General features: G+C 40.7%; 1 protein-coding gene across 3 annotated transcripts in view; it reads left to right on the top strand.

The window, feature by feature from the left end:
• Nucleotides 1-250: 250 nt before the first annotated feature.
• The window catches only part of pnisr (PNN-interacting serine/arginine-rich protein), a 37,529-nt gene continuing 22,425 nt past the window's right edge, over nt 251-15,354 (top strand). For 2 of the 3 annotated variants that reach the window (XR_013576633.1, XM_078542295.1), the window contains exons 1-3: nt 890-1,206; nt 11,913-12,091; nt 13,454-13,639. Coding sequence is in view for 2 of the 3 variants with exons in the window: in XM_078542295.1 (XP_078398421.1) it covers nt 12,004-12,091; nt 13,454-13,639 (274 nt within the window). In the remaining variant the exon portion in view is untranslated. Of the gene's footprint in view, nt 318-889; nt 1,207-11,912; nt 12,092-13,453; nt 13,640-15,354 lie in introns of those variants that run through there. The other variant, XM_078542296.1, reaches the window with a different exon arrangement.

Raw genomic sequence — 15,354 nt, 5'->3', positions numbered from 1 at the left:
GGGGTGTTAACGGCGATGATATTATCTAAAGGGTGTGCTAATGGGAACATTAAGGGAAGCAAGCTAGTGGCAGATGGTCCTACTGCAGCTGGGGTGGAGGAAGCCAACACTTATTTATTCAATTTCCGAGCATTAGTACACAGGTTCTATTTTGCATTTGGGCAATGGACAAGAATGTGTCCTATATTCCAATTGGGTAAGCAAACTCAACTTCAACAGAAGTGCTTCCTTTTGGAAGAGACACCACTAGGGTTAAGCCAACAGAAAATTGTCAGGTCCACGTGGTAATTGTCACAGCTTCTTCTAGAAGACATCTAGTGAGTCTGTATGCGTTATATGTTGGTATTCAAATGTCACTTAAGCTCAAAACAACAAAATGAATTCTAAGATTTATTGGGATAAAAACTCCCCACCACCGCATAATATGATGGAGTGGAAATCACAAAGCCTCCATTTCCACTAGTCGGGGCCCTATTAAGCGGTCGGGGGCCAGCAGTTTATAACCATCATGTGACGAAGCCTCCAGAAATAGATCCAACCAGAGTTGCCAACCCTATCTGGATACTGGGGAAGGGAAGGGAGGTTAAAAATAAAAAGGTGGGAGCGCAGCAGGGTGAATTCCACTGAAGGTAAAGTCTAGAACTCTAGACATTATTAGTTTGTAGTTGGGGGAATTTGTCTATTGGCCAACTCAAAACCCATCTTTGACGCCAATTTACTTTCTGCTGATAACCCAAAGTGAGCAGCATGAAGCTAGAGAGTTGAGATTATGCGTGAACTTGTAAAGCAATGTATTTCGTCGGGACACAGTTGTATGTTTTGTGAGCTGCGTTTGCTGCCTGAGCCCCTCCCCCATCACCTCGGCTCCTGTTTGTTCCCCCGGGGAGGGGAGGAGAGCTCGGGACTATCGCGAGATGAGCGGGTTCGAGTAGAAGGCGCTCGCACTGTGCATTCTAACGGCGCGCGAGCGTTCGAGTGACGGTGGCCGGACAGGGACAGTGTCGTCTGCCCCGCTCCTGCCAGCAACGCCGCAACCTTCAACCTCTCCGGGCCGGACTAGACCGGGTGGGCCGGCTGGCCGGGAGGAGGAGGAGGGGTGGTGGTGGTGCCTGCTCTTTGTTTCCGGGTCAGGGGTGACGGCGCCATATTGTTGGGCTCGGAGCGAGCGAGCGAGCGAGCGGGAGGCCGGGCGGGCGGCAGCGGGAGGTGAGTGAAAAGAATCCGATTGAGCCGGGGGAGGGGGCCCCGCCGAGGTCCCCGAGCTCGGACTGCGGCCCCTCGGGCTCCGCGGCAGAAGGCCCCGAGCTTCCACGCCGGGTGAATATGGCGTCGGAATCCGCGGGGGAGGTGGGGCCTCGCCTGCTCCCTCCGGGGGAGGTGGGGAAATGGTGCCCGGAGGTGACCCGGGCCGACGGGGATCGGGCACTCGGTATCGGTCGGTTGCAATTATTTTAAATCTTGGGGATCTCGGGAAGGTGGTGGCCGGGCCTGGACTCGGGAATCCGGGCGGTGTCGGCCTGGCTCGGCCTTCGCCCAGGGCAGAAATCAGAAACGCGGCTCCTGCTTAAAAATATCTCCCTCTCCCCCGGGGAAGAGCCTGTTATAAAAATGTTCTTTTTACAGATAAATCCGCCCCTTTTATCCATGGTGTCGATTTTAGGATTACTCTTGGGAATATGATCTCGCTTTGTGATATTAGATCGGGAATTGAGTTTATTAAATGCAATTCCGTTATTTTTATCTGTTGAAAGAAGTACCTAAACGTCGCCATTTATTCCAGAAGTGCATCGTGTTTGACGAGAAAACGATCGTTTTAATAAATGGGGCGATTGTTGGGAAATTGTGAATTGTTGAAACATTTATTTTTGAAAAAGGATCCCGTCTTTAGATAGATCTGTTACACCTCTACGTCATTTGGTAATCGTACATAACGATTCTGTTGGCTGCAAATGTATTTTACCGCATTTAAAATTATTAAAATATATCACATTGATTTTTGCACCTTAGTGTGTGGCCTTTTTTGGTCAGCTCAAGTGTCTGATTTGTGGAAAACCATCACCTTGGGTGTCTCCTTTATCCAGTTTCTGAAAGTGTACGTGGAGGTTTTTTCCAAGTGTGGTCCAAAAGGTTGCTAAAACAGGCTTATTTCATACGGCAGCTAATAAATTGCTTTTGCAAGGAATCTGGCCAATAGATTCACACCCCTCATATCTCAGTTCATAGATTTTACCTTGCACATTATGCACGTCCTGCAAAAATCCAACAGTGGAAGACCACTGAGTGAAACCTTAGCAAATGCAGCTACTTCTATAACCATAGGTTGAGCAGGTGTCCAAGTTTAGATATCCTCAAGTATAAGGCAGGACTCCTGTTGGAGTTTAAGGAGCAGTTTACCTGCACTGCTCTTGTATATTTGACTGTTCAGAATCACCTGTCTGTAAAGGTGTTGACTTGCAGGGTTATTTAGAGCTGTTTGGAAAGAATTCAAAGTTCTAGTGATGGGTTTAAACTTCCAAACCTCATTATTAAACTTGGCAGGTATGCCCGGCTCTGCCATTTGCTTAAAGGTTCACCATGCAAGGGTGATTGTTCCAATTCTATGTCACTTTGGGGCCATCTTAACTTGCAAGACTCTGCACTCTAGTTCCCTGTTTACCACAAATCTTTCTTGCACCCTGGCCCTGGGTGCTCCACATGGGACAAAACAGGCCCTTATACAATATGTCACAGCTTTAAACTTAATTGCAGTTTTGCTTTTGAAGAAAAAAAACACTATAGCATCTGCTGCACCAATCTCAACTTATTGATATGGCATCTACAAGAGTTTTCAGGAGTTAATGTGAATCAACAATTGCAATACAGATCTCTTCTGTTTCCCCATGAATACCCTTTGAGATCCACTCTTGAGCTGCGCAACACCTTTGGAGCCACCCAGCATTATATCTCAAATCAGTATCAACAGGAAAAAAAGTGACTGAACCACCCCTCCCCCCACCCCCCAACTCAACGCCATCCAATACATCATTGAGGACATTAAATCTATAATATAAATCATATGTTTATAAACTCCAAAGCTTGTTTTGCTATTAATAACTTGAATGTAAGCAAGGTCTACAACAAGAGTGCACTCATCCTGGGACCCATTTGGATGTAGATTGAGTCCTGTTGCTCGAAAATGAAGTGGCTGTCACCCGAGTAATATTTATTGGTTCCCTTGCAGCAAATACATTTAAAATTGAATATAAGATGCAAAGTGCTTAAATTTATATATGTGCCTCCTTTCATTCACTTCATTTTGCTGCCTTTTAATCTGCTTCTGCAGGTTAAGGCAGGGTGTGGGGCAATATATTAGAAGGTTTTTTTTTGAATGGGGTGCCTCTTCCACATGGTAGTGACCCATAGTCTACGTGTAAAATAAGAGGAATAACATCCAATCTTTATAGTGAGTTATAGATTCAGAGTTTAGCTATAATGTTTAACAAAAATTCAAACTATATGGCGTTCACTAAAGATGCTCATGCTTAACATTGTGAGATATTTGATGCAGCCTCTACTTGATATTTGTACACGCACAAGTAGTTTCCATCAACTTCACTTTGCCTTTGGTTAGACTACACCATTATGTGCAGTTTTGAACATGTATGTTGCCTTTTGATTCTTAGGTTGTTACTTGAAAGGTTTCTCTGTACTCACAAGAAGGAATCCGCTTTAGTCCCAAGGAGCTTTAGATTTCCTTCACTACATTTTATCATGAAGTACTTTTTGTTCTCTAATAGGCAACTTTTGCAATAAAGTAGGAACCGAAATTTGAAAATAAAATATGGTTCCAAAATTATTCAAAACTTGTTAACATTGAGATGTAAACTCTTTGGGGATTCCCTTTGACACTGAAACATGTCTCTTGATTTTATGATATTTGAGTAACTGAAATGTAAATGCAACTTAGAGTTATTAAAGCCCTCCTATTCGAGATGCTGACCAGATGGTGATACTTGTGCTTAAAACCTCTGTTGCTGGAAAACATTATTGAATCTGGTTGTAATAAATGGATTAATACAGCTCAAATTAACTTGTTCTCCTAAATGAAATTTTAGCTGGTAGAGGATTCCACAATTTTTTTCAACTTTTTGTCTTTAAACAGTTAAAACAGAAAAAGTTGAAAAGATAGGCCAGTTAGTATCACTTTCTGGTTTGGGTTTGTTTTCCTTCACAAATGGAAAATTAAAACACTAATAGGATTTTTAAAAAAAAAATATTTTTAAACACATGAGAATGAATGGCCCATGATGTTACAAATCATCTCGGTCAAGTAACAAACATACTTTTGGAGGTAAATGTCATCAAAGAAACAACAGATGTGTGAATAACTAAGACAGAGAAACTTGTGGAAAATATGAGAAAATTGGAGGGATGCGAAATCTAGAAAACTTGGGGGCCAGGTTTGAAATCAGTCTCCTGCATTTTCTTCTTGGGCACTTAGCAACTCATCCCACACCACTAGCAACCTTTGCTGTTTTTGTAAAAAGGGAGCTCTGAAATTACTGAAGTTGCTGTTCAAACAAAGAGGCTGCAGCTTGTGAAGGAAAAAGATGAGACATTCTTGAAACTTGAACTTTGGAGTTGAAGCTAAGAATAGATCACATGGAATGGAAGAGTGAGATAAATTGTGGGTCACAAAACTTCAGCTATGTACTTAATTTCCTTTACAGTAATGTGGTGGATGGGCCTGTCATTCTCTGCAGGTGTAGGGAAATGGATTGGTGTTTTTTGTCAGGAGTGAGATGTTTTTTCAGAATACTGAGCTGATGGAAAAGGAGGAAACTTGCCTTCCAAGTCACTTTATTTTTGGAGCTGGTGAGCCCAACTATACTTTACCAGCACCTTCAGTTTAAACTTCAAAGCTGATACCCAGATTTTCTAATTTTTGCAATTCTCATTTTCTTATATTTTCCTTGGGCCTCTCACTTATCCTAGCTAGTCATATATCATCATTTGTTTCTTATAATGCTTTATTTCTTTAATGCTTCTATTACATAACAGAAATTATTTGTTAAACCAACCTGTCGATACTTGTTTTTGCATTTCTCCCCCCCCCCATCCATTTTTTCTGATCATGATGGGCCCATTTCTTACTTTCCATTGCCGAACAAAGGCACAGACCTGAAACATTCTGCTATCACTATTTGTGTGATAACACACATAGTGCTTTTACCACAATGTCCAGGTGTTAATTGATGTGTGTGCTTTAGCTTTTGTATTAGTTTGTAGCACTTTGTTTTTTGAATTCCTAAATCCACACTTGTGATGGGATAAGATCAAAGGCCGAGTATTTTGCAGCCTGTGTGATTATAAAGAATTTGGGCCGTGATGCCTATTTTGTTCCCCAGCTCTGCTATTGGTGACTTCTGCCTTTATTCCATGCAACAGGTGTTCTTAAAACTGCTGTATGCTGAAGATTCATTCTTAGCCCACAGCAGAATTTTCTGTTTCCAACACTCAAATGTTATGAAATTTTGCATGTTGTTTTGAATATTAAGAGGGGTCAGGTAGTAGAAACACCGACAACTATTGACTACAGCAGGGTTAAGGCAGTGGGAAACTAAGTGGCAGATTGAGTATAATGTGGGGAAGTGTGAGGTTATTCACTTGGGTAATGAGAATAGAAAAGCAGAATATTTTTTAAAAGACGTGAAACTTTTACATGTTGATATTCAGAGACTTGGGTGTATTTGTGTGACAACACATAGTGTTTTTATACAGTGTCCAGGAATGTGGAGATTATGGAGATGGGGAGAGATGAGGCCAGGAATTTGAAAACAAGGATGAGAATCCTAAAATCAAGATGTTGCTTGATCAAGACTCGATGTAGATCAGCGAGCCCAGGGGGTGGTAGGTGAACAGGATTCGGTGTGAGTTAAGACAGTGGCAGCTGAGCTTTAGATGACCATAAGTTGGCGGAGGGTAGAAGGTGGGAGGTCAGAAAGGAATGCAATAGAATAGACAAGTTTAGAGGTAGACGAGGCATGAATAAGTACTCCAGCAACAGACGAGCTGACAAGGGAAAATTTGAGCAATGTTACAGAGGGAGAAATATGTGGTGTTAGTGATGGCGCAAATATGTGATCAGAAACTCATCTTGGGGCCAAATATGACATGGAGTTTGCGAACAGTCTGGTTTAGTCTCAGACTGTTGGCGGGAGAGGGATGAGGGAATGGAGTTTGGAGCAGGAACTGAAAACCCTAGTTTCTGTCTTGGAAACTTTTGCACATTCGGTACTGGGTGTCAGATGAGCAACAGTTGAGAGAGGTGGTGGTGAGGTAGAGCAAGTAATACAAAGTTAGCTTACAGGTACAGCAAGTAATTAGGAAGGAAAATGACCTGCTGTGATTTATTGCAAGGCAACTGGAGTACAAGAACAGCTGTACAGGGCTTTGGTGAGGCCACACCTGGAGTATTTTGTGCAGTTTTGGTCTCCATGTCTAATGAAGGATAATGTCTTTGGAGGTAGTATAGAGAAGATCCGTTAGATTGGTTCTTGCAATGAGGGGTTTGTCCTATGATCGGCCCAATTTGCTCAACCTATATTCTCTGGAGTTTAGAGAATGAGATGATCTCAGTGAAACCTACAAGATTGTAAAGAGGTTTGACAGAGTAGACGCTGAGAGGTTGTTTCCCTTGACTGGGGAATTCTGTAATATGGGACCAACAGTGGCATGGTGGAGGGGGTGGTGTGCTGGTATTGTCACTGGACTGGTAATCCAGAGACCCAGAGTAATGCTCTGGGGACCGGGGTTCAAATCCCATCACAGCAGATGGAATTCAATTGCATTCAATAAATATCTAGAATTAAAAGTCTAATGATGACCATGAAACCATTGCCAATTGTCGTAAAACCCACCTAGTTCACTAATGACCTTAAGGGGAGGAAATCTGCTGTCCTCACCTGGTCTGGCCTACATGTGACTCCAGACCCACAGCAATGTGGTTGACTCTTTAAATTTGCCCTCTGAACAAGGGCAATTAGGGATGGGCAATAAATGCTGGCCTAGCCAGCAACGCCCACATCCCACAAACGAATAAAAAAAGCCCGTCAAAATACTTGGGTGATCATTTGGTACTGAGATGAGAATTTCTTTCACTGAGGGTTTTGAATCTTTGGAATTCTTTACCCCAGAGGGTGTGGATGCTCCATTGTTGAGCATATTTAAGGTTGGAATAGATAGATTCTTAATCTCTCAGAAAATCGACCGATATGGGCGAAATGGAGTTGAGCAGAAGATCACCCATGATGGTATTGAGTGGCAGAACAGACTGAAGGGGCTGTGTATGGTCTACTGCATCTTATGTTCTAATGAAACTAGAACTCTAAAATATTTTCCATAAATATTAATCCTGCCTTGATTGTACAGGTAAATCTTGTACTTGCATATACTGCCTCTCCTGTCCTGAGGATGTCCTAAAGTACTACAGCCAATCAGTTGTTTTTGAAATGCAGGAACTGTTGCTTCAGAACTACGTTTTAGAATGAAACCACATTCTATCCAAAAAGGAGAGACTAAATTTGTATTTGTAGTAGAGTTTTGTGAAAGCATTGTAAGCTTAATGTAGATATTGTGGTTTTCCTTCAAGGAAAATATGTTTACAACAGATTCATATTCGATTTTGCACGCACGGGTACATAGGGAGTAAATATTGCCATATTTCTTGCAATTCTGAAAAAATAAATCTTGGAATGCGAATCAATCATTTGATTGTTTTAAAACTATTCTCCCTGGAGATTGTGTACAATTCAAAGCATGAACTTTTGCCAATTTATTTAATTTATTGAAAGTTGTGTAGTTGCTTCCTGCTCCCCAGAGGAAAGTTCATTATAACCTTCAGTATATCACATCCTTATAACCTCCATTACAAATCTTTCAATCATAAGAATGGTGTTGATTTGTGCTTTTTGTGACGACAGGTATGAAATCACTGACTACAATCCCTAAACTACCACTAAAACACCAATAATAAAAATGGAATTTGATTTATTCAGCCAAATTAAAACTGAGCCCTCATAATGTGCTGAATAACAAAAGAAGTAAATAACAACTAACTGCTAGAAACCATGTGCAATCTACCTCACTGGAGACACAAACCCACCTGCATATTTCTTCTCTTCTCCATGATTAAATGGAGCTAAATTGCAGAGAGCATCCTTCTGATTTTTAACTCTGGTCTGGTGCCTTTGTGGACAACCACGGGAGGGGAAAAGTTGAATTATCCTTTTTTCAAAATAGATTTCAGATTCCAGGATTATTTTGGTGATCATATTCTATAATCATCCCATTTCTCTGTGGAAAAACACACATTAGTGGCTTTGTCTCCAGTTCTTCATCTTGGCCAATTCTTACCCCAGAAATTTGCAATTCTGTTCTCAACCAGGTATTGAAGAGTTAATTGGCACAGCGTCACTGTTTTGCCTGGAATCTAATACCATAATCCATTATTTTGTTCAAAAAAGTTCCTAATTCTTTGCCTTCCTTTTGATTTGCCCATTTTAGACGTTTATCCCCAAGATCTGAATTCATAAGGCAAAGTAGCCTTTTTAAATCTACATCACCATCTGCCTCTGTAAATTGGAGACCTGAATAATGTCCTCCCTCCCTTCACTTTTTTTATAATTCATTCATGTGATGTGGGCTTCGCTGGCTGGGTCAGCATTTATTGCCCATTTCAGTAGTGGCATTATAATTTAGAGCCCAGTACCTAGCAAACACCTTGTTGTACTTTTCTGAATCCCCTCCAATACACCGACCATTATGCAAGTTGGGTATCCATGATTGAATGTAGTATTCCAAATGTAGCTTCAACAGTTACTCATTAAGATCACAATTTCTTTTGCATTTACATCAAATTCCCAAAATGTATCCTAGTATTTAATCAGTTTGAATAAAGTCTTCATTGTGTTGAAGTTTTGTGAGTTTTCAAATTGCACCATAGAAAAATGGCATCGCCATTTTTGATAATATGTAAGAAACAGTTGGGCTTTGAAGTAAGGATCATCCTGTCCTCTTGGACTCCACCAGCCAATCTCTGCCCCAGAATCATTTTGCTCCAGAATGTTTGTTCGGTCACAAACAATGCCTTGCCATGCACAATCTAATTGTGGGTAATTGCACTGATCTCTTGTCTTTGGCTGAAACTTGGCTTATAGGTAGTTAAACCTCACCATCCATTATAACCTCCTTGCCAACCCCAACATAACCTACAATATTGCCAAACTACCACAAGATGTCAGTGTATAAGTTGACCTTTGAAGCCTCGAAAAATCCCTCCAAAAACAGAGGTCAGCTTATAAAAGTGAACTGCTGGTGTGGGTGGTTGCCATTTTGAAATGTCACCGGCATCCAACGCAAAGAATGGGCTTGCCTTAAACACTTGTGCCCTTCAACACAGCCCTTATTGCCTGCTTCATCGCTTGCACTCGACTATTAGGTACCGGTAAGTAAAACATGCATTTGTGAGGTGAAAAATTGAGGCAGGCTACTAATGAGTATAGCATGTCGTGGCTGAAAAGGGGGATTGGCTTATACGCCAAGTATATTTTGTGGAGGGAGTGGAAATGGGGCCACCTTATACATCATAATTGACATTACACCTCATTCTCTTTCCCCAACTCATGTCACTTTCGCATCCTGCAGGCATTTCACTCTTTTTCATCTTGATTCCTTTTAAAATCCTTATTTATTGTCCTCCCCTTCCCATCAGCCAAGTTTCTCCCTGAGGTATCTTACATCAGCTTCTGCAGGGAGCAAGTCCTTGACCTAAATACTTTCAGCCTCAATTTCTGCTCCCTTTACCCTCTTTGAAATTCCCTAAACCTTTCTTTCCATATAAACTCTTCCCCATATTTGTCTTTGCCATGGCATTTCTAGTCCATGATCTCAATCATTTAGTCCATGATCTCAATCATTGAGGCCATCTCGAGCCACCCCACTGCATCCCATACCATCCACTTGTCTACCCCAAGTTGCTTACAACTGTGCTTCAAAGTTCCCAATTGCCTAGCCTTAAAAATATCTGCTGGACAGCTGGGTTAGGCATACACCATCAGATCTGTCTGGATTATGTCCCGTCTTACAAGGTCCCTGCTAAAGCCACTGCGCTCTTATCATCCTGAAGGGCAAAGAGAACAACCAGCTCTTTTCCACTATCAGTCATTTCCTTAAACCACTTCCCACTGCTCTCTAACAATTACTGCAAGAAGCTTACGGATTTCTTTTCTCACCACATACATTCAGTTGCTTCCTTGCAAAATAATTGGAAAGCCCAGTCTCTCATTTTTCTTCCATCTCATCTCCTACCACTAAGTTTATCTCATCAGAACTGATGAAGGGTCATATACTTGAAATGCCTACTCTGTTTCTCTCTTCACAGATGCTGGCTGACCTGCTGAGTATTTCCAGCATTTTCTGCTTCTATTTTATCTCTACCAAATTCCCTGTTTGAATTGTTTAAGTTTCCACCTCTCCCATAACATTAATATGAGCCTAACCAAAGTCAGGGCATTGTCTGTGGCCCCGATGCATTTTCACTCCTTGTTCTTGATCTCTTTACCCGTTGACATAGTTGATCACTCCATTCTTCAGTGCTTCCTCAGCTAAGTGCAGTGCCTTCGCTTACTTTCAGCCTTCTGCCTAACTGTCGTCGCCAGATAATCTCTAACAATTTGTTTCTCCATTTAACCATTCATACACTTCAAGAGCTCAAGAGTATAACCTTGACCCCCACCTCTTTTTATCTGCATGCAGCCCTTGGTGAAATCATCAACAAACATGGGGGCAGCTCACATGTATGCGCTGTTGAAACCCAACTCTTAACTCTCCACCACCTCTCTTGACCTCTCCATTGCTTGTTCAACATGTAGTCTTAGATGAATCTCAAATGCCTGCAGCTAATTGTTAGGGTGACTGAAGCCACTGCCTTTAACCCCAACACAAATGAGTACACCTGTCATTATCTCCATCTTTGTTCTCAGCAAATATCTTTGAACCAGACTGTTTGTAACCTCAGCGCCTAATTTGACACTGAGCCAAATTCTGACCCTATACCTAAACACCCTTCAATACAAAGACCGTCTGTTTCCACCTGGTGAATTTCTCCAACTTCCTCCATCCACTCCCCCACCACCACCACATTGCTGAAACCTTCGTTGGTGCCTTTGTCAACTTCAAACTTGACTCTTGGCCTACCTTCCACCTTCAGCCTCTAAACTCAAAACACAGCAGCTCATATCATATCCCAATGGCCCCTCACCTCTGTTGTCACTAACCAGCATTGGTTTCCAGTTCCCCAAAACCATAAATTTTAAATTCTCGCCCTCCCCTCCCCTTTTAAAAATATCCCCATAATCTAGAACTTCCTATCTTTGTAACCTTTTCCAATGCTGCAACACCCTCACCTCTCTAGTCCTTTGTTTTCAGCCTTTTTTTTGCATTCCTTCACCCCATCATGGCAGCTGTGTCTTCAGTGCCTTAGGCTATAGAATTCCTTCCCTGTCCCCTCCATCTGTCCACCTCCCTATTTTCCTTTAAAATGACTTGAAACACACCTCTTTGACCACGCTTTTGATCATCACTTCAAATGTCTCCTCTTTTGGTTTGATGTGCATTGTTTTCCCAAGTACTCTGAAGTTCTTTTTTGGGTATTTTCCACATTAAAGCATCATAGAATACAAGTTATTGTTGAAATTGATGGTCACAGTGAGTTGTCTTCACAATTGTTTTATGAAGATGTTAAAATAAATCTTTACTGCTGCTGAACAATACTTCATTTGTTATTTTAACCCCTTGTCAGTGTGTTAAAATCCCCTTTAGCAGTTTAGTCATTGAAAACACAAAAACACTAATTGTACCTATTTATATTGTAGGTTACACTGTTATGCAGTTGCTCATTTGTTGAGACATTGTGGAAAAAATATTTTGGACATTTGTTCAACATTTGCAGTTCAATAGTTGATAATGTGGGATCAAGGTGGTCAACCTTGGCAGCAGTGGCCTTTAAGCCAACAACAGTGGATGCAGTCATTTCAGCAGCAACAAGATCCAAGTAAGTTTCCATAAATTAAATTAGCCTAATATTTATTTTTTACAAATTGGATATTATTTAAGTGATTAGATATTAACTGAAGTAGCATTGCCAAAAACAAATACATTTTAAGCATACTTTAAAGTCCTGCCACTATCATAATTTGTCACCTGTTGCTAGGCAGTGCTTCAGGATACTTTATTGAAATCCTAGTGACAACATTAAGAAAATACCAATCTTAAACATTCCTTGTGAAGTTAAAGTGCACATTGCTTAGCAAATGTGATGAATATTGATTTAAACAGTAAAATTCATTCCTGGTTTGTGGGCACCGCTGGACCTAATTGTCCTTGAGAAAGTAGTGTTGAGCCATCGCTTTGAATGCAGCCGAGTGGTTTATTAGGCCAGTATAGTCCGTTAGCTACTGGTAGTCCGCAAGCTGGCCCAGAATGCAAGTCGCTGATGCACAATGCCACAACCAAGGCCATGTGAGAGAATAGGCCAGAAACCTCATCTTCACCACTCGCACCACCAGACAGGCTCCCATGTGTTTAGCACAAGTCGTCATAACCTCGAACAACAACAGTGTATTTTTATAAGCAAGATTTACATTACTGCTGATTGTTTGATTATTACACAAGTGAGGTAATATCAGTTGCGCAGAAGAAGGTTATTGTGGTTTTTATAGCACTGTTTCAAACGTTATTTTGTAGTAATGTTTGTAATAGGAACATTTCTATACTTTCGTATATGGCATGAATTAATTTATATCTAATGAGATGCACAGCACAAATTTATTACATGTAGCAGTGAAAAATGAGTGAAATGTTTCCATAAGTTCCCACTAATCCTGAGTTTTTCTTTGCAATGGCAAGGGAAAGCAGGTGGGCTAGGGCAACCGGTAGGGTGGTTCACGGGGTCTTTCGCCCTGCCTTAGTGGTCCGCAGATGAAAAAGTTTGAGAACACTGTACTAGGCTGTTTAAGATGGCAGTTAAGAATCAACCATATTGCTATGAATCTGGAATCACACATAGGCCAGATAAGGTAAGGACAGCAGATTTCCTTCCCTTAAAGGACACTAGTGAACCAGATGGGTTTTTATGACAGTTTGGTAGGTACATAGCCAGCCACCATTTCTGAGACTAGCTTCTTATTCCTAATTTATTTAATTTCGCCAGCTGCCATTGTAGGATTTGAATTGGTATCTCACGATCATTTAGTCCAGACATCTGGATTTCTAGTCCAGTAACATAACTACTATGTTACCATAACCATGAATTGTGATGTTACATGAAAAATGACAGCAAGTTCTGCATGCCAATATAACATTACACATGTGACAGATGTATTGAATTGTATTTGGATTGAAAACTCTTTTTCAGGTCAGATTGACTGGGCAGCATTAGCACAGGCATGGATTGCACAAAGAGAGGCCTCCGAGGAATCTGTAACAGCACAACAGCCAATCATAATACCCAATGGGCAGACAGTACATAACATTGAAAATAGTCAAGACAATCATGGAAATTTTCCAGGAGATCCTAATTTCAACAGGATGTGGGAACCGGGTTTGTATTTATCACTTTGCATAGATATTTTTGTTTACTTGGAGTCAGTTAGATATATAATTGCAAATAGGGGCATTTGAAGAACTTTCTTGTTCACTGATGATTATGGAAATAGATAATGATGTATTCCTATGTTGTCACATGATTTAGCTTGATGTAATGTACCACCAATAAGAAATTTCAGTGTTTTACTAATGCATAGAATTAGATTCTTCCCCTATAAATCAAAACATAGAGTATGGAATGAGAATAAGCATATTGAGCTTAAACCATTTCTTTCCACAGACCATTCAGTGTCTGTCCTTTCTTGGCTTTAAACCATTTATTATCCTGGGAAGATTCTGCAGGTTTTTGTTTTTTTTCCCCAGGGAAAGAGTGGGAGCAACTCAAATGCATCGAATCCTACCTTTTCCATTATTTATCTAAATATCTACCATCTGTGATATGATACTCTTCTTGTCCCAGCAGGCCAGAAGCCTGATGTGTCATACATTATTCCATAAATGTACTTACAAACCTCAATCCAGTTCCTAAATAGATGTTTATCCAGATTTTTTTTTTAAAAGATGGATTCGGAACCTCTATGAAAAACATTGTGGTCATATCCCAGGGCTGTGAGAAATGGGCAGAAAATGGTGGCAAAAAACCTGGGTGTTTTTCCTTGTTTCTTGTGAAGAAATGGGCAAGTTATTGTGGATAATACATATGTATTTTCTTTTAGCAAATTTGTATTGTTTTATTGTAAATTAAATACCTTTTAAGATTATTTAGTTAAATTTAACACTTTCTTTACCCCCCTTCCCCCACCCAATTTCTTGGTGAGATTAACATTTTTTATTCCCCACTACCAGTTCTTCCCTTAAAATGTAAGCCTTGCTCAGTGGTGACACTGCAGCTTGTATTCTATGCTTCATCCCCCTCCTTTCCCAGTTTACATCAGCACTTCTCTCTCTCCTTTTCCCCCACCATTCCAAGTCAAGCTGGCAGTACTCCCTCTCCCACCCCAATTCATGGAACCAGTCTTCCTGCTCGCTGAGCAATACCTTTTAAGATCTACTAACACCCACTTCCTACACTTCCAGGGTTACGATAACTTTCTCCCATCACGCTGTTTCACTGTAATTGTTTATCCTAAAAATTATTTTATTTACACCTGGCTCATCCCAGCTCTGGAGTTGTGTGGTCCCGAGTGCTATAAATATTAGCCTCAAGAGTTGAGTTTACATTTTCTTTTCAATCAGCCTTCTGCCCTTGCCCAGCCATCATACGTAGTTCCCAGTTGTGAGAAGTTTTAAGTCTTTAAATATCACCTGTCACTGCCTGCTTCCAGGTTTCTAGCCAAGAGCCAGGAATAATATAGATCCTCTGGTTTTATCATTGACCATCAAAGGGCCTGTTTACATTCCCCAAGGCAGAGGTTTAAAAGTTACATTGTTCCCAGGTTATGGCCAGGAACACAAGGAGAGGCATGTTTTACCAGCTCTAAGCTCAGCATTCCATGGTTAGTAAAAATATGCAGAAGATAGAAAAAATATAATGCATTCCCAAAATTGCTTTTTTTAAAAAAAAAAATCAATTTTCAAATCTGAAATTAAGATTATAACAAAATCTATAAAGTGCTTGACTTAGAGGAGTGTACTGGGGAGCAGTACATTTTAATATTTGCCAATCAGCATCCAGATAAAAATTCAAAATAACAAACCTATGACCACACA

Source organism: Cetorhinus maximus, chromosome 5 (genome assembly GCF_964194155.1).
Source record: "Cetorhinus maximus chromosome 5, sCetMax3.hap1.1, whole genome shotgun sequence".
Classification (NCBI taxonomy): Eukaryota; Metazoa; Chordata; class Chondrichthyes; order Lamniformes; family Cetorhinidae; genus Cetorhinus; species Cetorhinus maximus.
Note: the sequence above shows the minus strand (reverse complement) of the source record. Positions and strands in the feature narration are given on the sequence as shown.